This window comes from Falco biarmicus, chromosome 5 (assembly GCF_023638135.1).
Source record: "Falco biarmicus isolate bFalBia1 chromosome 5, bFalBia1.pri, whole genome shotgun sequence".
Classification (NCBI taxonomy): Eukaryota; Metazoa; Chordata; class Aves; order Falconiformes; family Falconidae; genus Falco; species Falco biarmicus.
In genome coordinates this window covers 90,288,786-90,312,404 of record NC_079292.1, presented here as the reverse complement: position 1 = coordinate 90,312,404, position 23,619 = coordinate 90,288,786, and the positions used below count along the sequence as shown (strand labels likewise).

Sequence of the window (23,619 nt, the reverse complement as noted above, 5' to 3'; positions counted from 1 at the left end):
ACAAAGTGCAGCACTCAGGCTCCTACAGCAGCCCTTGCAATTGCAGGAAAGGGACAGGGAGCGCAAAGCACATGTTGCAAAAAAGCTGTCAGGTCAAACATGCAGACACCTCTGGGTACAGAAAGCCAGGTGGCTCCACCTGCACAGCACATTTATAGCCATGCTGGGCAAGACAGAGCACCACAGCCCCACCACGAGCCCCTGGTGGGGGCAGCTCAGCCTCGCTGCACTTGGCAGTAAGGATTTGGGAGTCTTTTTGCACCTCAGACTTCCTGGCATTCTTTAAAAAAAAAAAAAAAAAAGCTGCAGGCAAGCTTCTGTAGCTAATAATGGATTCTGCCGTTTTAGACACACCAAGAACATACGGCAAGGCTGCAGGGCGGCTGAATGGAAAACACGGACTATCCTCAGCTTCATCCTCCTCTGCTGGTGCTACTCAGGCAAAAGCAAGTGTCACCTCCTTCCCTGCAGCCCATGCTGACACTGTAAAGGAAACTCATGGTTCACAACCTGCCCGAGAAACCTTCCCTTGTTTCTAGCAGGAAACATTCACAGCTCCATCTGCACGGCAAACCTGCAAGCCAGGCCCAAAGCCCCGTAACACAGCGCAGCACGCAGGGACCGCCACCACCCGCGGCATCCTCTGGCGTGCCCTGCCTCACACGCAGCCACTTCTCCGGAGCAGCGTGGCTCTGCTCGGGAAGGTAACGGCTGGCAGCCTCTCGCAGCATTTCTCCTCCGTTTCCCTTCCCTCTGCTGAAGAGGCTACAGTGAGCAAGGAGAGCGTCTGTTCTTTATTCTCTTTAGCCTCACAAAGGCAATTTGGTTAAAAGAGCAAGCAGGTCACCCGCACCTGTGCTCCAGGAACTGGTTTTGAGGCTCCGAAGGATGACAGCAGCTGTGTGACACCACTGGGCACCCCTCTGCTTTCTTTGCCATCACTGAGAGCTGGGGCAAGAAGAATTCAAATCAACCTGCAGAGCAGGGAACCAGGAATACTCATTTTATTGACAGTCTTGATAAACTCCAACTTAGAAAAAAAATAAAAATGAGCTAATGCAAAACCTTTCTAGGAGATACAGACTTCTTAAAGTAAAAATTACTATAGTTGTCTGCTTTGGTGAGCAGAGGTGGAATAGAGCCTTTGCATCACTGGGTACATGCACATACACCAAAGGAAAAATGTTCAATGACAAGAATAAGGACGGCAGGCCTCAAAGAATACTTTTAAATTCAAAATTAGCAATAATGGGTCACATCTTAGATGCAAGGCCTGAAATAATTCACACCTTATTCTTGTTTTTTTTTAAACAGCTAAGAATTCAGGAAGAATGCAGAAACCATTTAAAAACTTATTTCAGATGCAGGAAAGTTGGAAAGTTTGGTCCAGACCCTCAGCTAAAAAGCTCAAGCACAACTGCCCGAAATCTGCCTCCACACTCCCAGCCCCAGAGGGAGCCGGCCCTGCCGTGTTTGCCCAAAGCAAGCCCGGGGGGGAGAAAGTCTGAGGGTGCCGGGCAGCCCCCCCATTCCGCCTCGCCCCCGCGGCAAGGCCACGCAGCAGGAGCCGAGCTGCCAAGGAGCTGCCCAGTGTGCCGGGCTGCGGCTACACCGCACCGTCGCTCCGAGGGTCGCTTGAGGTGGCGTTCCCGGTGCTGCGAAGGGCACCGTCACACGGAGCGCCTGCGGCGGAGCTGCCGGAGAAGTGAGGCTGCTCGATACGATACGAGTAAGTGGGAGAGGCTGCAAGAGCAAGCTGCGGGTTCTGCCTCTGGCGCAGCAGCTCTCCGCCATCTCCCTCCAACACTGCAGTCTCTTGTTGCCGTGGCTTCCCACCAGCTACAGGAGGAGCCTCCCCAGCAAAAAAAGAACAGTCTCCCACCGCCACCTCAGCCTGGAGTCCTTTGCTCCCTTGGCGGCTGCAGGACAGGAACCAGACGCTCCCCGTGCTGCTGCAGGGACTCTCCAAGGGCAGCAGCCTGGGGTACAGCACCGGCTGCTGATGCAGGAGCTGCGCCGCACCTCTCAAGCCTGCTCATGGGAGAGGAAGCGGAGCACATCAGCAGGGAGGAAGGAAGCAAAGGTCTCCGACACCTCCTGCTTTTCCCTCTTCACTGGCTCCAGGACCCGCTGCACCTACAAGCCAGAGAGGGCTGTGCATTGGCCTCAGCACTGGGCCGTGCCTGCCCCAGAGGATGCGGGGGGAAAGGAGCAAATGTTGTCTTCCCTCCTGGGCCTGCCCCAGTTACCGCAGCACGCCTTCACGCTTGCTGTGGGATCCAGCTCCCGTGCTCCCACGGGGGTTGTTGGCTACTGAGGTAGGCTCGTTCCCCACAGACGCCAGTGGCCCGATGCCTTTGAGCGGTTTGGGACGCCCCTGGTCCCCTGGGGACTCAGAACACCGGGATCTTGTCCCTGCGCACCACATCCAGGTCATCATCCAGGGTCAGCAGGACCTGAGGAGGAAAGTGTGAGGTAGCTTCAGGTCTCGCTGGCCAGCCCACGGCGGGGGAGAATGGCCACCTCCTGCCGGCATCTCATCACAGGGGTGCTTCACCTGGGCCGTGTCTCCAGCATGTAGAGGAGTCACGACAGCAACCCATGCAGATGTGCCAGATTAACTGTTTCTGTTAGTGCTCCCAGCAAGTCACTCTGGCAGCACAGCTGACAGGTCGTTCTGCCTACAGTGCCGCAAAGACCTGCCCCAGCCACGATGGAGATGCTGCTTGTAAACCGGTCCCTCATCGCTAGCCTCTGGAAAGCCATCCAGGAGGCAGCAGTGCGAGAATCACTTGACCACAGCTGAGACATTACAAGTGGCCAGGCAGCTCCTTCGCAAACAGTTTGCATCTTACATGGCTAGGGTTAACGTCTCCCTCTCCACTTCCCCAAAACACTACGCTGTGACCCCACTGCAGGGGACGCCTCCACCTTTGTCACCAATACAGATCATCAGGCCTGAGAAGAGGTAGCAAGTAAAGGAGCACAGGAGTCAACTGCAGAAGTAAAGTCCAGCAGCGAGCTAAGCATGCCAGTGACCCTAATGCCTGGGTCAAAGGGAGTAGGGTCCCTTCCTGGGAGGTCCTCACAAACCCACAAGAGGGTTGGTCACACCAGCAGCCCCTCAGCTTCCCCACAACAGCTGTTTGACCCACAGCCCCAGAGGGAATTTGAGGCTGGGAGGCACAGGGAGCAACAAGCCAAAGGAGAAAGCTTGATCTCTGATCCCACCAACAAGGAGCATCCCACTGTGAAGGAGGCCCAGAAGCAGTCAGAGGAGTTGGGGCACTTCTGTGGGGCAGCCACAGGTCCATGCAGATAGAGGGACAAGGAGGAAGAGGAGAGGTAAGGCCATACAGCAGCGTGGGAGGCTTAGCAGGACTCACCAGAAAGGAGAAGAATAAGGCAGCCGCGGAGAGGAAGTGCCAGACATCATGGTCATCGAAGAAGCCCAGCAGGATGCACGGCCGGTTCTTCTCCCGGGACTCTGCTGGAGTCTCCTAGGGGAGCGGGCAGGGGGTCAGGACCTGGTATCCACTCACAGAGGGCCACTGCTGGCCATGTTGGACCCTCTGGAGATCACCCAGTCTTAACCCTTCATGCAGGAGCCAGGAAAAAGCACTGTGTTGGCCAGATGTGGCGAGAGCAGGACAGGAATGCACGGTCATACTTAGAGCTGGAGGTGGATCTGGGGCCACAACCCACATGCGGGGAACTCTCTGGTTCCCACATTTGAGGTCCTGCGTAGTACAAGCTGCACAGCCTTCAGCAGGCCACCCTGTAGCAAGCCACTCACTTCCACGGAGATGGACACAGCATCTTGCTAGAAGTCAGGATTTAAGAGCCTCCCAGGCCATGGAGAGCCCCCACAGCCCCAAGCAGGTTATTCCCCATTGGCCACCTGCTCCAGGGAGAAGTCGTCCATCCAGCACTAGTCAGGATTTGCCCAGTTTTGCTTTCATTTTCCCAACTCCTCCTCTGTCCCCTGGTGAGGACCAATCATCTCTGGATCACCTGGGTCATAAATAGTCTCTCCACAGCTACATGCATACCATCATTTTTGGCCGGGCCCAGCTTCCCATGCTTCCTTCTCAGTCTGCTGGAGGAGTTAAACCCTTTCAGTTCTCCAGGAGCAGCCCTACACTCTTCCCCAGAGCATTTTTTGTGTGAACAACAGGAAGGAAAGATGAGGAGAGAGAAAGATGGACAGAGGATGGTGAAAGGGGAACTTTACCTCCCAGCTGCTGAGGGTCTGGAAGAAGAAGTAGAGGGCAGCTGCCCACACCACTGCTGTGGCCATGATGCAGAACATGGGGATGGGCAGGAGCTTCTCAGAGCTGCGGAGCTGCAGACAGGGACATAGCCTCACGATGTGCCCTGAGTTCTGCCCAGCAGCCAAAGCCATGCGCAGGGCTGACAGGACAGCCTGGACCATCCACCTCTGCGAAAGGCTGCCCACCCCACGGAGGCACAGCCCAGCCACCCCCGAGATGGCTACACAGAATTCCTCCCCAACACCAACACCTTGTCCCACCTGGAGCCCCTCAAAGGCTCCTCCACATCCCTCTACAGCACCACAGGAACCCAAAGTGCAGCCAGAAAGAGAGGCCCATCCCTTCCCCTTCGGAGACAGGCACCCCAGGGACAGCTGCAGCTGCCTCCCTTTACCTTCATGATGATGTAGAAAGCCAGATACAGCAACAAGTTACAGATAAAGATCCCCAGTATGTAGGAGGCGAAGTCTCTGGGCCGATACACCAGCCCAAATATAGCACTGAGAGAGAGGGAAGAATGGACATTAGACTGCCTCTTTTGCTAGGGTACATCCCCAAACTGACAGCCACCCACTGCCCCCCAGGCCACAGAACACTGCCACAGCCTCCCTATTCCCCGGAGGAGAAGCTCTGTTCGCCTCTGCTCCCTGCTGAGCAAACTGGACCGTGGTGAGCCACTGAGAGCAACCGGAGACCCCAGAGGACAGGCAAGGGCCCTGGGTTGCTTCAGCCCCTGGCCAAACACATCTCACTTGCTAGGAGTCGGCCCCAGACCTGTATGTTTGGCAGAAGGCAAGTCCATGAGAAGCAGCTTCAGCTAAAAGCAAGAACTTGGGACGGGGACTATGATTTTAGGTCTCATCCAATAGTTGGTTCCTCCCATCCATTCAGTTACTGCTGAGCTGGCTCTGTACCTGCGACTAACGAGTCTGCTGAGGCTCCTGCACCTTGGCCACGCCAGAGACCTCCCAGCTACGTGGGAAGCGCATGTACAGCGGAACACGGCACCAGCCCAGCCCTCCGCAAGCTCACTCAGACACAAGCCATGAGCCAGCACCGGCTGAAACACTTAGGGGTGCCTCACGTAGCTCCGCAGTGCTGCAGTGCATCCTGTGGAGGTGCCTAACATCAGTGCTCATCAGACCAAGCTCCTTGCCAAGACGTGTCCAAAGGACCCCAGCACAGGATTAGGGCAGACACTGCTGCATTCCCCCGTCACTTCAGGCCACCTGCGTGTCAGTACTGAATCCTGCTGCCCACATGCACAACTACACAAGACACCAACACCTCACTTACAAGGACCAGTTGACCAGGTTTCCAACAATGAGCAGCACCATCCTGTCCTGAAGAGGAGACACTGATGATCATATGAAAGCAGAAGGAAATGCAAAAAGAGGCCTCTGCCTCAGAAATTCAGGATATCATCATTATGTGATGATTTGGAGCCTGGTTCCTACAAACACACATGCCCCTGGCTCTGAAGTTTGCTCTGTGGGAGCTTTTGCCAGATGGAAACTGCTTCAGCCCTCACAGATTTGGAAGTGTTGCAAGGAGACTAAACATCTAAAGAAGAACAAGTCCAGAACTTAAAGCTTAGTCTCACAAGGCTCTGCAAATCCTTTGACTGTTTCCACTGTTTTTTTTGTTAGACTCCTTCCCTCCCACCATTTTACAGAAAAATTGTTGCACAGAGCAAGGACATGCTTAAAAGAGGCAGCCGGGAAAGCTTTGGATAGCATCCCACGCATGTCCGCACAGCCTTTTTTCACCCATCTCACCATTAGCAGGGAAGCGCTGTAACTACAGCAGGCAGAAGGGCTGCATCTGTGGGGCACGTGCATTTATGCTTACAGCTGCTTCCACGATGTAGCTATTTCAGGCTGGCCAGGCTTACTTTATGCCCAAATGCACCAAGCTTGCTTGCAAAACTCCGTCTGACACTTATTCAGAGATGGGAGAATAAAAAAAAGATAATAGAAAAAATAAAAAGGATGCCTATGGATAAAAACTTAGGCTTCAAGCCCTAATTAGCACGTTGTGCCAAGAAGAAAGTAATCTGTGAGACACAAGGTAACAGCTACTATTTCTTACTTTTATTGCTATCTGCCCTGAGGTGCTGCAGAAATAGCAATAGCTGTTGCTTAAGCCACAGAACCAAAACAGTCGCTGGCCGCCCAAGGGAGGCTGCGCTGCACAGAGCCCCGTCCATACCCATTCCTTCAAACAGGTGCCCCCAGGGAGCAGGAGCAAAAGGAAATCCCCTCATGCTTGTATCACCTTTGCTCTGACATTTTATTCACCAAGCCTGAGATCTGGGGAGGCCTGGAGGTGGGGGGTACACCCCTCCAGCAGAGATCTACACACACCCAAACATTTTGGGGGAGGGTGAAGAAGGGAAGCAGGGAGCATCACTTTTTCAAATAGCCACACCTCTTTCCTCTGCGCATTGCCTAGAAAGTGAGCAATTGCTGAGAGAGGTGCTGAGATGAGAAATCACCTACCATGTACATCGGTCGACTGCACTGCTGGATACAGTCCGTGTACAGCACCATCACTGCCCGTCGAAATATCCCCAAGTCTGTCAAAGAAGAGGATAAAAAGCCAGAACAGCCAGTAGAGTGAGCTCCAAAATGCCTACGGGGAAAGACGCTGGCACCCACCGGCTGACAACAGAGAATCCAGCCTGCGGGTGGTCAAGGTGTCAACAGATTAATTTCTCACCCTTTGGGAGCATAAGGGCTGAGCATAAAGGCAGCCACCACGGGATGTGGATGGCATTTAGGCAAAATGACAAGGGGAAAAAAATAATTTAAAAAAAAATCCCCTCAACACTAGCACTGCCCAGAATTCAAACAAACAGTGTCTGTACACATAAACAGGCTGGCTTTGCAACTGCATCTCTGAAAGAGAGATGTGTGTGCAGGAAGGGGGAAGAGCACCTTCCACAGAACAAGCTGCCAGAGCAGAGAAACAGCAGAAACTGATCCCACAGCCCTTAGAGTGTCCTAGAGAGGCAGAGCACGCAAGTCACTCCTGCTCTCAAAATCATTGCAGATGCTTCACTGGGGAGCCATCAGTGTCAGTGGCCATGGACAGACATGCATGCACACACATGCCCCTCTTCAGTCACAGGTGTGGAGCTTGAAAAGGCTCCTGCGCCAAGATCAGAGCTCTCCTGTGCTATATCAGCCCCTTCCTGCCAGGGTACGGGGCTGGCAGCGCTGCTGGCAAATGCACTTCACTTCTCAAGAGCCGACCCCAGGTGGCACGCGAGCTTGGCTCCCCACACACATCCATGCGTCCCCAACCGCTACAACGCTGCTCAATCAGTTCAACAGAGAAATAAAAGAGAGCTGCTGACAGTTACCTGAGTCAGGACCATCTGAGGCAGACAGGAGCGGAAGAGGAAGGAGAAACATGTTTGTAAGCAGAGCACAAGAGCCAGGTTCCCCACCAGACCCTCTCCCCCCTCACCCCATGACAGGGTTTTATGTAGCTCACCACGCTGAGCACAGCCCTAGGGAGAGCTGTAGCTGAAGGGCAGGCTCCCTCCGAGCCCAGCTCTTCTGCCACTACACAGCAGAAACTACAGGTTTCTGCTGACTCCCATGGGTCTGGGAAGCAGCAGCGCAAGGACTTCAGAGGCCAGGAAGAGCATCAGGTCGATGAGAGGACAGGGTAACCCAGAACACAAGCACAGGCCACAGGTGACTCACACAGGCGAGGAGAGGAGACACCCACACACCCTAGAGCGTGACGGTTCAGTCACAGCACTTACCAATCTTGAAGCGGCCCATGTAGTAGATCTGGGTGCTGAGAGCCAGTGAGGCAAAAACGTGGATAATTGAGAAAATGACCCAAAACCACATGTCATTTTTCCCAAACACCTGAAAGTAAAGACATCAAAAGCAAACTGAGCCCTGTTATCAGCAAGCTAATCCTTTCCTCTCCTATATCACCGTGGGGCATTCGGGAACCTCACTGAACATGGAAGAGAAACCCCTAAATCTTCCAACATGAAAACACGTATAAATCCAAAACTAAGTCCAGAGAAGCAAGAGGAGCTCAGCATTCTGGAGAGGAGATGATTCTTTCTGAATGTCCCATCAGACAATAACAGCAGTATGGAAGGATGGCATCTGGCCCGGGGAGCAAAACTGCAGGGACCCCCAGGCCAGGCAAGCGCTCTCGGCTGAGCTGGGCAGCAGCTCTCTAGCCAGGAGCTGCATTTTCACAAAGGCAGCCAGGGAGCCAACTGGTACACCAACAACTATGCTGCAGTAGACCAAAAAGGACAAAACTGCTCTGCAGGTAATTGCTCCTATTGTACACTTCTGCTTTATTTAAGGACTGGAAGTGACCTACACACGCAAGTTAATGCTATATTAAAACTTTAATTTTTTTCAGTTATACATTAAGGAGTCTGGAAACTCTTATCTGCTGTCAGGCTGTGACCAAACACTACCCTCCACTGGGGCACACCTGAAATTTTCCTTTTGTGTGGGGAAAAAAACCTCAAAACCCCACCAAACTAAAAGCAGAAAAGCCACCTCTATGCGGATGGAGCAAGGGAGACATGCAGCTTATAAGCTCCACTGAAGAGCTCCAAAGCATCTCACAAGAAAAGACACAGCATCCCATAAGAAAACCCCCTTGTTTTGAACCTGGGTGTGCAAATCTGCCAGAGCTATCAAGAGATTCTTGAGACGTCCCAAGTTCACCAGCTGCTCCTGCATGCCTTATCCCACACACAGTATCCTACCCAGAGACCTTTGCAGAGTCAGTTGATTCCCTGCATTATGTGTGATAGCGAGGGGCCAACAGCCCGCTGGGATCTAGCCGCCCGTTCAGAGCAAGCAAGCAATGGACTTTGCCTGGTTGCTGCTGAACAAAATTGAGTCCTTCAAAAGAAGAGAAACAGAGACATCCAAGGTAAAGCACAGGCTGGGGATTCAGACAAGCCCAGCTCAGTACTTGCAATGCTATGAGCAACCAGGCAAAGCCCTGGTACCAGTCTGACTGGTCAGTTACTGTTAGTGCACAGGAGCGACTGGTGGCTCCTGCCTCACTGCCCATTTCTATAGGCAGGGACTCGAGAAACTTGCCTGGGAGCCCCCCAACCATTATGCTAGCCCTGCGCCTCTCCAAAGGTAGGAAGGCCAACTGCAAGACCTGTGCCCAGCAACAGAGAGTTCTCCAAAGGGAAGAAAGAGGCACAAGCAATTAAGTAGAGAACACTCATCTTGGCAGCTCAGCCAGCCTCACCCCCACCCCCTCCTCCAAGGTGAGCCACCCCACAGGAGACCCACTGCATGCTTAGATGTGGATACCTGGATACACGAGTTTCTGCTCTTGAGGAGGACGGCATATGGTGGGCAAAGCCCAAAAAGGAGCTGACCTAGAGAAAATTGCTCTGCTCTCCTCCGCGCCCCCCCCCCCCCCCGCAAGCTCAGGGGAAAGGAGGAGGGAAAGCCCAGGAGTACTGGGAATACACATAAAGGAGGAGGGAAAGCCCAGGAGTACTGGGAATACACATGCTAGCAGCTGCTTAACACACTCTTATCCTACCCTGTTGCTCTCCCCAGTCATTTGCCCACTTAAGGTGTGCTCCCAGCCACACCATCTCCTCCCAGAGAAGCAGGTAGGTAAGAGGGGCCATACCACTCCAAGGACGGCTAGACAGATCACCACAGCAAACGAGGCATAGGCAGAGTAGGCGCTGGCATTGATGTCTGGGTGGCGGGTCTGGTAGAGCTTCAGCATGCACAGTCCTGCGATCATGTACATGAAGGAGGTATCTGTGAAGGGAGCACAACAGAAACACTGAAATCAGGTGCTTCCAGTAGGCTGAGAAAGCTGCTCCAAGTCCATATAAAGAAGCACAGCAGCAGGGCCAAACCCAAGGCTGGCAGGCACAAACCCCTGACGCTGCACTACATTGTACACCACTTTGTGCTTTGCCATTTTGCAGCACATCTACCATGCTCTGGGGCAACGAAAACTAAAGGGGCTCAGAAAATAAGCATCCACAGTGCAGCACAGAAGCAGAGAGGGAATCACAGAATGATTGAGGTTAGAAGGGACCTCTGGAGGTTGTCTGGTCCAAGACCCCCTGCTCAAGCAGGATCAGCTATGAAAGGGTTGTCCTGTTAGGCTTTGCAGATCTCCACAGAAGACTTCACAACCTCTTGGGGCAACCCATTCAGTCTTTGGCTACCCTCAAAGTATTAAAAAAAATATAATATTTTTTTCTTGTGTTCAGATGGAGTTTCTGGTGTTTTAATTCGTGTCCATCACCTCTTGTTCTGTCACTGGGCACCACTGAGAAGAACCTGGCTCACACATCTTCATTCTCTCTCATTGAGTATTTACACACATAGACAAGATCCTGCCCTAGTCTTCTCTTCCCCAGGAAAGCAAAAGACCCCACACGGGAAAGTTTCCACTCAGAAGGCAAAGACTTCCTAGGCTTGAGCACTCTGCCACTCAAGGCTGTGCACTTACTATTTTCCAACACTAAGCTGTAAAAGCAAAGGGAGATCTTGCCAGCAGAGTACTACTAGAGTCCCACGGTCTGGAGAGGAGGCTGAAATGTGTTAGTCCCCAGCATCCAAAGCCTCACTGCCTCCTGACCGAGTCCTGGAACAGGCAGACTACAAGGCGGTTTGTAAGGGTAGAGGGATGGGAAGTGCCAGCAACTAAGCAGAAGACGGAGCACGTCAAATCCTACCTACAGCTCAAAAGGAGAAAGGAATCTCAGCTTACCAAACTGGAAGTTGGAGTAATTAGGGCAGACATGATAACAGGCACTAAGCACGCCTTCCATCATCAGAGCGATGCCCATAGCGTAAAAGAGACCAAAATGCTTTGGGATCCCATAGTCCTAGAAGAGAACAGAGCTGTGTAGTAAGTACTCTTGCTATATCCTGACAACAAATGAGCTTGCACGCTCCACCACTTCATCCCTCCTAACCCCTGCACGTGTCCTTCAGTCACCAGCACAGCACAGCATACTGTGCGCAACCACAGGCTCTGGATTTAGCCACACTGCATAGCCAGATGAATCCACAGGCAACAAACAAGCTAATCACACAGAAACTTCTAGTCTAAGACCTGGTACTAACATCTTAAGACTAAAAAATATCTGTCCTGTATCTTGTGCCACGCTACACCCTGCCCAAAATTGGGAAAGCACTGGGGACCCAGAACAGCAGCTTCGCTCTTGGGGTCAGTAGGGAGTTAAAAGCACCTGAGAAGAGCCCATCAGCCCACATGAGAAGGCACCTCCATCACAATCTGGCTGAGATCTCATCTGAAAACCATAAGCAGCAGACCCTTAGAACTGCTAAGGCCTTTACTTGCTACCAAGCCAGTGGAAGCAAAATTGTTTGTCTCCAAAAGCCATCAGCACCACTGCCCTCAGGGCTGCAGATTTCTCCATCCTCTCCCCAAAGATACTGAAGAGACTCCAGAAGCTCTGGCTACAAGCAGCTCTGCTTCAGAGCTACAGGCTGCCAAATTCTTCTGCAGTACCATAGGCAGCTCTATTCCCTCTTGCTAACAGGAGTGTCAAGAAGGAACTCCTGATTGTTTAAGACAAATCAAACCTCACTATAAACAAAAGCATCTTGGGACACTTCTGCTGTTCCAGTTCCTCCACAATAAGCACTGGAGAAAAACCCACAGCCATGATAGTCATTCATCTCCTCATCTCCTTTTCTTTGCAAGCCCAGGCTAGGTCACCACAGCAGTACGGACGTACTGTAAACTAAAGTATTGGCGTGTGCAAGAACGTAAGTGTCCCACCTAGATCCTTTTTCAGGGGAGGGAAAAAAAAAAAAAAAAAAAAAAAAAAAGAGGAGGAGTATTCAATCCTTCAGCAAGGAAGCAAATGGAAAAATGGAAACCCACTGTGTATCACTCAAGTTTTCAAGTTCTCCCTGTCTTTCCTCCCTCCATTCAGCCCCATGCAACCATGATTCCTACCAGGGTATAGATATCTTTCATCTCCATGGCCCGACGGTGGAGAATGTCCCTGCGCAACACAATGAGAAGGAATAGAAAGCCCAGCAGCATGTGGCCCACATTACTGAGGATGTTGTTGAAGGCACTGCAGGGAAAAAGAAGGTTTAAGGTAACGGCAGTAAAGCAGCAGGAAGCTGAACCCTGAGCCATGACAAGATGAATCCATTTTGCTCCCCCTCCATCATCCTTCATCTCAGCAGCTGCCAAACACCTGACAGTTTTATACCCTGGATGACAATTTTAGGTTAAATAGTTCACCTGCCCCAATAGATTTAGCACTTTTTGTAAGATTCCCAACTCTGGGCTTTCTTTGTACTCCCACATTCATTCAGAGAAATGCTGCACTGAAAGTACTGATCTGAACTTCTTTGCAGAGCTGCTGCTCTTTGGATACAAGTGAAAGTGTCCAAAAGAGCACAGGAGCACCTAATTGTTGTGCTGTAGGTTTGTTAGGGCAACGCAGGTACCATATGTTCCCAGGTGCATGTGTGTCCGCAACAGAAAGCCGCTGCTGAGCAAAACAGTAAGCTCAGAGTCCTAAACTCTCAGTGGTCTGTCTTGCCACCACAGTTATTGCGAGCCTGGCAAGGATAAAATCCTGACCCAGGCACAAGACAAACACTCAGGAGGCATGAGACTATAATGCAGTGACAGCAGGGCTCACTCACCTCAGCACCCCAAGGGGATGAGCGCACAGAAAGTTGTAGTAGCAAATGTCTTGATTGCCCGTCACGTTCACTACCTGAATGGAGAGGAGGTGGGAGACCAGATATTAGCAAATCCTCCCTGTTCTTGGGGGGTTTGCTTTGTGCAAACATTGCATGTACACAAGGCATGCCAGGACACAGCCTAGCTCTAGTGCTGGCAGAGGGGAGTAATGAGACCTGCAAGTGAAGCTTTTTTGGGGGGACAAGATGTTGCCACAGACCTGACAACAGTCTTCAGAGGAAACATGTTATGTGCTCTCAACACCATGACTAATAGACCTGCTTGCAGATATCTGAACAACAGTGGGATAGCAAGGATGGGGAGAAGGGAAAAATCATATCACAGCAAACCCTAACTTGCTTTCAGTTACCTTTTAGCGGTAACAGCAGATTCCTCCTGCCTCTAAAATGAAACAGGACCCAAATGAGACATCAGATGAGCAGGAAAACTGCTGCACTCCCACCTCCCAGGCAAAAATAGCAGAACTGCAAGCTCAGTGAGCCAAGCTAGCAGCAATGCTCAACACACAGTGCAGAGAGCAGCCAAGGTAAACTGCCCCTCAGACCAAGCAGGATTCCTGGGTGATGCCAGTTTCACTGTGACTGTCATCCTTACACCATGCAACTACAAAGCAGATTTAAAGGCAAGAGGACCCAAGCACAGGGGACAGCCAGAGCCCAACGCACCGTCTGATAAGTGATGACGAGCTGAATGACCGGCAAGGCATAAAACACTGCAATGGTGATGATATTCCTGTAGAAAGGAGACAGTAGCAGCAGTTACACACACCAAAACAATTTGTGCACACCCAAAACAGAACCCCACAGTGCTTGTGGAGGAGTGTGTACACCTCAGTACCTAAGGGCACAGACCCTGCTCTCCCAGCTGGAGCTTTATACCTCTGGTAATCATCTCCTGAAGCAGAAGAGCAAATGTGCTAAGGACACAAGAAAAGCCAGTATGTGGACCACAAGCTCGTGTGTTTTGAGTGCCTGTTTCTCCTCTTCCCCAGTACGTTCCAGCACACCAGTTGTTGGCAGATTTTAAAGCAATCATGCAAACCAGAATCCATTGCCAGGATCATGTGTGCAATTGTTCACCAATGTCCTTATCTGAGGTATGTGGGATCTGCAGTTACTTGTTGGAACAGGGTCAGAATGTATAACAGAATGGTTCAAAGAATATCCTCAGGTCTAAAGCATGGTTCAGAAGGACTTGTGGACAGGCTGCACAACCAGATACTGGGTCCAGAACTTGGGCCTTACCAGTTTGTCGTCTTCTCCTTACCAGAAATAGATTTTGTATTTTTTGCTAACAATCCTTCGGTCCTTCCTGGACAAGTCTGATAGATAGAGGAACACCTAAAACATTAGTGGGTGGGGAACAAGGGAAGAAAACAGAAAAGAACTAGTGAAGACTACAGAAGCCAGTAGCAGATCTTGATGTATTTGGACAGTATGCAGCTTGGTGCCATTTGGGCCATTTTTGACACAGCAAGCTCATTGTGTCCCTTGAGTCTATGGGGAATGAGTTCTGCAAACCCCCCTGACCTCCAGGAATGGCCCCGAGTCACACGGAGCAGTGTGGGGCGACAAAAGGAGGCAGTTTGAGAACTGCTAGCTTAAAGACCCTCTGTATATCCAATGTCATCACACTACTCATACCTATTATTGCAGATTATTTCCCCCCTATGCTGTTGCACCTCCTTGGACTTTCTGGGACACCCTTGCCTTCTTCCTCCTTTCTCAATAGTCCCCATTAAATTCTGATTTTCCATATTAAATCACTCACTTCAGTAGCACACTTAGCATAGCTGGAAAACTTTCTAGACTCTGAAAAAAACCCACCAAGCACATTCAGATTTCTTAGATTAAATCCACCTAAAAAGGGAAGCGGAAACTTAAAAAACCTGGCAAGTGACTAGTGCTGGTCCTGGCCCTGCATCATGGCCACAGCTGCGATACCAGCTGTTACCTTAGTGCGGATGATGTTCTTATCACTTTCGATTTCTGGCATGGTGTCAAAGTCGCTCTCTTCCTCCACAGAGCTGTCTGTGTCAGAACCAGCTGGCAGCCCACGCTCAGGGGAAGACAACTGACGTCCACCGCTGGAGCTTGACTCGTCTGGAGCGGAGCAGGGAGGAGGAAACAGGCAGGGTAAATGCTAAATCCCTCTATGCACAGCAAGAGGAAAGCTGTCCCAGATACCAGCTGAAATCTGCTGGGACAAGTTAACATGTCCATTTCAGGGAACAAGTTTGTCCATGATCACAAACTTTCCTGAAAGTCTCAGATTATTAGCTAAGAGCACGTTCAAGGACCATCTTCCTCCCTCTGCAGCACTTTGGATTTTCCTCTGCTTTTATTCTATTACTTCTCATCTCTGACATTTTCTACTCTTTACTAGCCTGAGCTCTGAAATCTGGAAGGCTGAGACAAGCCAGGAAGCTCAAGTGAAAGCAGTGGACTGTTCAGGGGTCACAAACAGGCTGACCTAGTTCATCTCCAGATTTTATGTAAGCTTTATATATACACTTTTCTAAAAATATTGTAGAAAAAAAGACAGAGAGGAAGAAAATCCATTTTTCAAAGCAGGCAGAGCATCAACTTTGCTCCCATTGCATCTACAGTATCAATCACCTGCAGGTCACCAGGACCTGCCTGCACTTCCCACAAGGCTGGCCAAGCTCCCAGCCAGCCCATTACCCATACTGGCATGAGCAGAACACAAGTTTCTTCCTCATTTCCCAAACTTTTTTAAAGCATTTCCTTGGGAATTGGGGAATGGGGTTAGTGTGGTGCTGAAGCCATCAACTCTGTTCCAGGATTTAAGTCCTCCTGAATTTTTCCCAAACCTCATGAAGTATCGGTGATACGTTTCTTTGTCAGGTGTTCAGGTATCACACCTTCACAGTCCAACAACTGGGTGATATCTGGAGCAAATACCTCCTCAGCAGGGACCAGCTCACATTTGAGTAGCTGCCTCACACTGCCCTGGACTTGCACCACCTCACCCCACAACCTGGGTTCTGAAGCTGTCAAATTCAAGGATTATGCCCAAAAGTCCACATCACCAAACTATTCAATACCAATCCCTCCACAGGAGGGGAAAACTCAATCTCCTTACAACAGAAGTACTCTGGCAAAGGAAGGCATTTCCTATCCTATCAGATTAGCAGGACCCTTGAAAGCTTTTCTTCCTCCTCTGCTGCCAGGGCATGTTTCACCTGTTGACAGCATGACATTTTTTCTCCTCTAGTGAAACTTCTGAACGACAAGAAGCTCTGATTCTGTCTTGCCTTGCAAGACACAACCCTTCAGACTTCCAGTTAAAGGCAAGCTTTGGTCTAAAGGCCGGCTTGATGAACTAACAGGCTCCTAGAAGCTTGGTTGGAAGGGACCTGTGTCAGTCCCTAGTCAACCTCCTGCCTGAAGCAGCATTGTCACCAACACTTATCAGGTGACTGTGGCTTTGTTTAGCAGTGACAAACATTTCCAATGACACAGTCTGTCTGGGCACCTCTTCCAGAGGTTTGCCACCTTTTTGATGTAGGTGTTCTGCCCTAAAATGCAATTTGAACCTGCCAAGCTGCAATTTTCTTTTTCAAGTAGTTGCAAGCTGCTCCTACACAAGCTTGCAGCTTTATTCCCTCTGGCTCTAAGGCACCTTAAAGTGCCTTCCTCTGCCTGAGGCAGAACCAGCCCCGTGCCCCCAGTTCTGGAAGATACTGTACCAATAGCACCATAGCTGCTTCCCTCAGGGGTGCTGGCTGTGATGGGGTGCGAAGATGTCATAATCCCAGATCCTGCAATGGAAACAGACCCAAAAGGGACAGTTAGTTTCATCTCAGTGCTTTGAAACACATCTCTGAGGTGAATACGAACAGCTCCAAGAGCTGGAGGGGCTTGGGGAAAGCAGCATTTCTCCAAACAGATGGCAGTCTCCCTCTAGAGCACATTATGCAAAAGGGAAACCCTTGCTTTGCAACGTGAAGCAAACCCTTTCCCTTCAGCCTGCCCACACAGGCTGCCAGTTTGCCTCACAAAAGCACAAGGCTCCCTCCAGCACCTTTTAAGGATCCCATTATGGGGCTGCAAGACCTGGCAAATTCTAGAGCAAGTCTCACAATATTCTGAGAAAATATTCAGAAAGAGCACCTTTCTGAATTTCTCGTTCTCCTTCCCCTCCTCACACAGTGACCTATTCAAATACTGATACCTCCAGTTATAGCTGGAAGAGTCGTAGACAGCCTTTGGCCAGACAGCTACATAGTTTTAACCAAGCAAGGAGAAAGCAAGAAATGCTCTGTGCAAAAAGCGGTCATGATCTTGTGCTGATGTCAAGAAGGGCAAGCCTTTGAAGGCTGGGAGGTCCTTGCCTCCCACCAGCACACCTGAAGCAAGGAGGACTGGCACCTCCCAATCAAGTGGCACTCAGACTTTCCCCTCCTGCCTCCACACTCATCTTTTTTGCCTCCCCTTCTGGGGATCAGCTGCTGAACTGGCAGCAGACAAACGTGGCAGGAAACACAGCCAGCTAAGTCCCATGGCACCATGTCTTCCAGTAGTGGCAAAGTGAGACAGATCCAGCTGCTTATAAAGTTTCACCTTTGCAACAATGTCGTGTGGCCAGTCAGCAGCAGAGGGACATAGGATAATATCTGAAAGCAAGCAATCTTACTGCAGCCTGGCAATGGCCTGACTTCCAAGCTGCACCACCTCTGGCTGCTCAGTACCTGATCTGTCCCAAACTGACAGGCACAGGCAGACTCCTCTTTCCAGCTGGCAATTCTGGCCGCTTCTGTAACACCCTGTGTAGGTTTTTGTACCATTTCTGTTAGCCACAGATTTTACATCTGAGCCCCAAAATTTTTCCCTGCCCAAGCCCAATTCCTAGGCAGGAGAGCATCCATACAGCAATGACATTTGATGTTTTAAGTACAAATTACTGCTTTCCTTTGACATGTTCACTGTGTTTGTTGGTCTGTGGGCTAAGACTTGATTTGCATTTCAGCTTCTCTACCCTCCTGCCCCATCCCTCCAACAGAGCAACAAACAGCTCAGAGGAGCACCAGAAGCAGAAAACATGGCCTGGACTGGGTGCCAGAGGGAAGGCTCTGGCACACCACACACCTATGACACCCCTTCAGCCCTGAGATGGGATTAGCAGGATGTTGTAGGTTGCTGCAGGAGCAAGATCCACCTTCTACTCATCACCTGCTGTGCAACTCTCCCACTCCCGTGGCAGTTTTTCCTGTTGCTTTAAAGTCACTTGGAAATCCAGATCACTGGGGAGGGGGCAAAAGCAGTGTTTCCCCATGTTCATGGCACCAAGGCACATGCACAGTTCCTACTCCCATCTGTACTGTCCCACAGGGATACTCCCTCCTTATTTTAGACCAGGCTTTATGCTCTTAAGTGACCCGTCAGCCTTCTCTCCCAAGTAACCAAGGGAAGATTTAAATCTGGACAAAGCAGGGATGGCAGGGAGAAGAGACACTCTGCCCTGTCTCTAACAGCTGCTTCGGACCCAGCTCACCCAGTAATTTCAGTCCTACTTCCCAGTGTGCAAGTGAGTCAGCAAAGTAAATGTACTGCACTGGGTGTGGTTCCTCCAGCTCTGGCCTCCACCAGACAGTGATGATGTGGCATAGGAGGTGTGCCACAGGATTAAAAATAAAAAAGTTAACCACAGAATCTGGGCGTAAAGTGGGTGACAGGAGTAAAAGGGCAGATGAAGTTGCACAATATTCAAAGACAAAGGCCAGAGAGATTGCTCATCACCTATATCCACACTTTCTTGGTAGGGAAGGGGAAAGAAAACAGAAGTGATGAAGGCAGCAAGACCTAGGGGTACTTTGGAGGAAGAGAAATTTCAGTGGGTGGGAAGAGTAGGAAAAAAAAATAATTAAGAGAAAGCCGGCATGCCCTGGTGATTTGGAGGACATGGAAGATGCTAGTTACCATTTCATAGGCATCAGACACACACCCCAAAAAGACACAATAAAGAAAGAAACAGCATGTGGGTAGGAGGAAAGGATATGGCTGTGACATGCAGTGCCACACATGAGAAGGCGGCATAGAGTATAAGGGAGAGGACAGGTCACAGAAGGAGCAGGTGCCTCTGGGAGGAAACTTGTAAGCTGTGAAGGAACTGCACTCGTCTGTCCTTTCACAGGGATGCTGTTCAGCAATCCTCCTTGCCCAGGAACACAGTTCTCTGCCCTCCAGGTCCACGCTAAGCACAATATCTGTGCCCTGCAGCTTCTTTGGGAACCTCCCAAGCACCAGAATTTGATTTCCACCTCTTACCAGCACAGCTTGGAAAGCAGCTTCTAAGCTGCCTCCAGGCACATGAACCCTCAGCTGCAGCGCCAGCAGCACTCCCTGGAGCTTCTGGTCTCACCTGGCTGAGACTGTGCCTCCTTGCCTTAGACAGTGATCCCTTGTCACCACCCTGGAGCTCTTCCATAGCCTGCCTTGGCCAGGGTCCTTCAGCTTCCCCAAACTCCCCAACACACAGGCCTTTCCCATTTCTCCAGGGCCCTAAGACCTGCTGTTGTCTCACAGCAGGATCCATTCCAAATGACTTAAAATTGTTATATTTTTAAGCACATTATTACAGTCCCCTGATTATTCAGTTGTGAGGAAAACCTTTCACACACATTCCACTTACTGCAGGGATGCATATGTGATCTCAGTGGCTGAAGAAGCAACTCCTGAGAATCCAAATGCCCCCAGGTCCTTGGCAGAAATATTAACCCAAGTAATGCCAGGCCACAATGAAGTTCCACTGCTGATCCTTTAATCACTGCTCAGTTATACTAGTATGCTTATCTGGTAATATGTAGCAGATCAGAGAGACTGAAGAAGCTGGTGATTAAAAAAGAAAAGGGGGGTGGTGGGGGGGTGGGAATGACAACACACCAAGAACCTTTGCATGCTGCCAAAGTATAATGTCCTCCCTCTCCCCAGGAAAGAGGTACAAATGATGATGTCTTTATCATCACCAATACTTTGAACTACTTTGCAGGCACTAAATATTTAAACAAAATGAAACGGCTGAAACAGCCAGCCTCCCACACTTCTCCAGAAAGCAGAAACTCCCAGTGCCCCTGCACACCCATCCACATGATAAAAATTTCCATCTCTCATGGATAGGCTCTTAGATGCAGCTATGTTTTTATAACACAGAAATCTGCAGTATGTTGAAATGTGGGTGCAGCATAAAGTAAACTGAATCCAATACCAAAGTAAATAACACGAACAACACTACCTAACTGTATTAGTCATTCAATCAGTTGGTTGTCTACAAGTCCCAGTTAAAAATAAATTAAAATTTAAATTAAATAGGAGACACCATGCTTAAACCAGGCAGAGGAAATCTTAAAGCACAAAAGCTAACAAACTCGAAGTGCCTTGCTTAGAAATGGACAGATCTCGCATCAAGCACGCTAGTTTGCAGCCAGGTCTAGTCAAAGCTTGTGCTTCCTCCACCCCTCTAAAAGCCAGCTCTTTAGGCTGGGGATGAGGACCAGGCTCAGAGGAGCCTGCTTCAAACACCCTCTCTTGTGAGGGCAGAGAGGAAGCTCTAACAGTCTCTGGTGCTGATGGAAGATATGTGGTACACGTACAGGGAAGAAGGCTTGAAGGGACAGAAGGTACTTGACTGACAGCCTGTCCCTTGCCTGGCCTGGGACCTGTGCTGTTCACTTAAGACTGTCACATAACAGGAAAGGGACCTTACCGTCCTCAGGACTCAATCTGTCAGCCAAAGCCTTCCTCTGAACCCTGGAAAGGAACAGACAGCACTTTTGAGATAGCCAACAAAATCCATCACCTGCCAGCCACAGCAGGCTTATCTAGGACATCAATAGGTAAATATGGTGCAAGGCCTAAAAACCCAACCAAACGAAACCAACAAAACTAAACCACAAAATAAACAAAAACAACAACAACAAAAAAAGAAAAATACTGTTTGGACTAGACATGGCTCAGCCACGACTGCTTGATTTCCAGAGCAACAGAGATTTTTCTATTTTTTTACCCCTTCAGCTATCCACCAGAGGCAGGACAACCAGTCAAACAACTGTCCCATCCTACACTGCTCAGCTGGGAGTTGGAAGAGACTCTCAGACCACCTTCCCAAACCCAGCGCCCCTGCTCAGGGAACCGAGTGCATAAGAATCTACTGAAAGGTCAACAGGAGCTAGAGGCACACATCAGCATGACGCTTAAGAAGCCAATACCACCTTCTCCGATGCAAATGCCAAGCAGGGGAGGGTAAGGGGGAAAAAAAATAAAACAGTCATATGGCCCACACAACAAAAAACAACATCGGCAAAAAAGAGCACATAGGCTTAAGTAACTTCGTTGAATTTTTCCAATTAGATGTTGTTTCATGGATGTGTCTAAGTTAAGCCATGCCCCCATCTTGAAATTATTTTGTTTCAGAGCATCAAACTCTTCAGATCCCCTCTTCTGAAGCAGCTGAACACTCTTTTGCCACATTCTGTCTGAGGAGTTGGCCGAGAGGTGTTGTTCCCACAAAACCAACCTGCTATTTGATGAAAGTTTTGTATCTTTTTTTGATAAAAGAGTGTTGAAGGAGCCTCCCTCCTCTCAAGCCTCCATGCTTTGGACAAAGGATTCACTTAACCGTTATCACTGCCTACACAGGCAGCAGTCACTGACTGATCACAAACCCCACCATCGCCACTGCCTTAAGAGCAGCTGCCTCACCAAGGCTCTCACCCTGTGCTAGTTGTTAGCTGCCCTACAGGGGCAAATCTTACCTCTCTTTTAGGCTACTGTCCCCTTCCTGCTCCTCCAGTCCTTTCTCTCACTCAAGAGGACTTCAAGGTTGCCTCCAGTGAGCTAACAGTAGGGCCTAGGGCAGCTGGGAAAGAGTTTTGCCTATTTTTTTTTCTTTTGCTCCCTAGAACAACCTGTCATGGTAGCTGTGCCCAGATTCACCTCAGATGCAGATATTCTCCTCAACACAAGTCCAGACACCAAGGTCTGCAACAGGGGAAGTAGTTCAGAAAGGAAACCAGCACCCTCAGGACTCCAAGGCCCTATTTGGGTCACTGGCACTTAGGGCAGTACTCAGTCCATCATTCTGGGAAGTACCTTGGTTTCCCAGTGCTCTGGCACCCCATATCCCAGAGTGGTCCCATCACAATTCCTACCTGCTACCCACTGTCTTATATAAGGAAACTCAGGGGTAGGGCACTACAAAAGCTAGATGGCAGAGCCTTAGGGTTTCATCATTGCCACAGCCCCCCTAGCACAGGAAGAAAAGTCTTCTGGCTTATGGTCAGTATGAGCCCACTGGGCAGTCACAGACTTCTTTGGCTGCTCTGTTCAGATGCTTGCTGCCCCGTTTGCCCCAGATGTAATGCAGGGTGAGACAGAGACATGTCTGAGGATGATGAGAAACACAAAGGCTGTTCTTGTAAAACCCTTGACTCACCTGATGTAGTGCACAAAAGCAACAACCACTGAGCCCAGGTAAAAGGAGAGGAAACTCAGGAAGCTGAAGAACATAGCCTGGACGTAAACAGACTCTAAGAAAAGACAAGGCATCAGTCAGCTCACAGAGCAGGGACAGCCCCTCTCATAGCCAGCACTCTTGTCCTGCTCTTCCCAACACCACCTGCTGCCAATGCCCACCCCCAAAGAGCCCTTCAAAACCTATCTGCTTTCTTCAAGAGGAAATGCCAGAACCTGTTGCAAGGTCTCCCCTTATTTCTTCACCCCAATGCTAGTTGGTGTGCCCATGAGACCACTCTGTGCCACACGGCACCTCCTGGAAGGGATCAGGGCTCCAGTTGGTTTTGACTTCTTTGCTGGTGTTTTCTGCACCAACCCTGCCATACCATTCTACGCAGAAGGGCCAAGTCCCCCTGTAAAGTTGCATTGCTCTGCCCAAAGACACTGACTTTTAATGGAGGGCACAATCGTCACTTGAAGGTTCTTTGTTCGCTGCAGGTTCCAGGTACGGTTGACATTCCCTGTGAGATGCAAAGTGCACAGTAAATAAAGAAACAATCACACATTCATAATCTCTGGCCCTGATCTCAGTTCTCTGCACTTGCAAAACCACCAGGGTCTGGCTTTTCACTATAATCTGTGTGTGATTTTGCTTTAAACCCGTCTCAAACTTATCAATATACAGCCTTTTCCATATGTTTTCCCCAACCTGCCTATCCACAACCTGGTTTTCAGACTACAAATCCTGCTTGAGCCTTCCATACATTGCTCAAATCTGGATGTCTGAATCCCAAGGGCACCTCGTCTCTCATTCATCTAGTTCCCCAAGGGCAGGTTCTCTCACTACAGATACGGGGACCCCTTTTTTGCCTTTGACCAAAGCTCTGCTGACAAAACGTTTCTGTGCAGCATGCCATGCTAGCAACTTGCTATGTTTCAGCAGGGCTTAGCACACCCTGCTAGTACAGCTCTGCTGACAGCTTTAGGATGAGAGAAAGACACCCAGAAGGTAACAGTTCTTTTTTTAGGGGGGACATTGTAAGGGGGTGGGGGCTGTTGGGAGACCCCAGTATATCTGTTGGTTGCAGTCTTGCTTCTCCTGCAGGGAGGATGCCATC

At 50.1% G+C, this 23,619-nt stretch overlaps 1 protein-coding gene across 2 annotated transcripts in view; it reads right to left on the bottom strand.

Moving 5' to 3' along the window:
- Window positions 1-986: 986 nt before the first annotated feature.
- SIDT1 (SID1 transmembrane family member 1) overlaps window positions 987-23,619 on the bottom strand; it is a 47,991-nt gene continuing 25,358 nt past the window's right edge. For both annotated transcript variants that reach the window (XM_056339237.1, XM_056339236.1), the window contains exons 8-25: window positions 22,951-23,022; window positions 22,482-22,575; window positions 20,754-20,797; window positions 16,741-16,812; window positions 14,982-15,130; window positions 14,295-14,368; window positions 13,694-13,760; window positions 12,968-13,041; window positions 12,261-12,384; window positions 11,040-11,157; window positions 9,936-10,072; window positions 8,053-8,161; window positions 6,776-6,852; window positions 5,571-5,617; window positions 4,669-4,774; window positions 4,235-4,345; window positions 3,387-3,500; window positions 987-2,456 (exon numbers count right to left, since the gene is read on the bottom strand). In XM_056339237.1, the coding sequence (XP_056195212.1) occupies window positions 2,394-2,456; window positions 3,387-3,500; window positions 4,235-4,345; window positions 4,669-4,774; window positions 5,571-5,617; window positions 6,776-6,852; window positions 8,053-8,161; window positions 9,936-10,072; window positions 11,040-11,157; window positions 12,261-12,384; window positions 12,968-13,041; window positions 13,694-13,760; window positions 14,295-14,368; window positions 14,982-15,130; window positions 16,741-16,812; window positions 20,754-20,797; window positions 22,482-22,575; window positions 22,951-23,022 (1,652 nt within the window). In that variant the 3' untranslated portion in view covers window positions 987-2,393. The remainder of the gene's footprint in view (window positions 2,457-3,386; window positions 3,501-4,234; window positions 4,346-4,668; window positions 4,775-5,570; window positions 5,618-6,775; window positions 6,853-8,052; window positions 8,162-9,935; window positions 10,073-11,039; window positions 11,158-12,260; window positions 12,385-12,967; window positions 13,042-13,693; window positions 13,761-14,294; window positions 14,369-14,981; window positions 15,131-16,740; window positions 16,813-20,753; window positions 20,798-22,481; window positions 22,576-22,950; window positions 23,023-23,619) is intronic.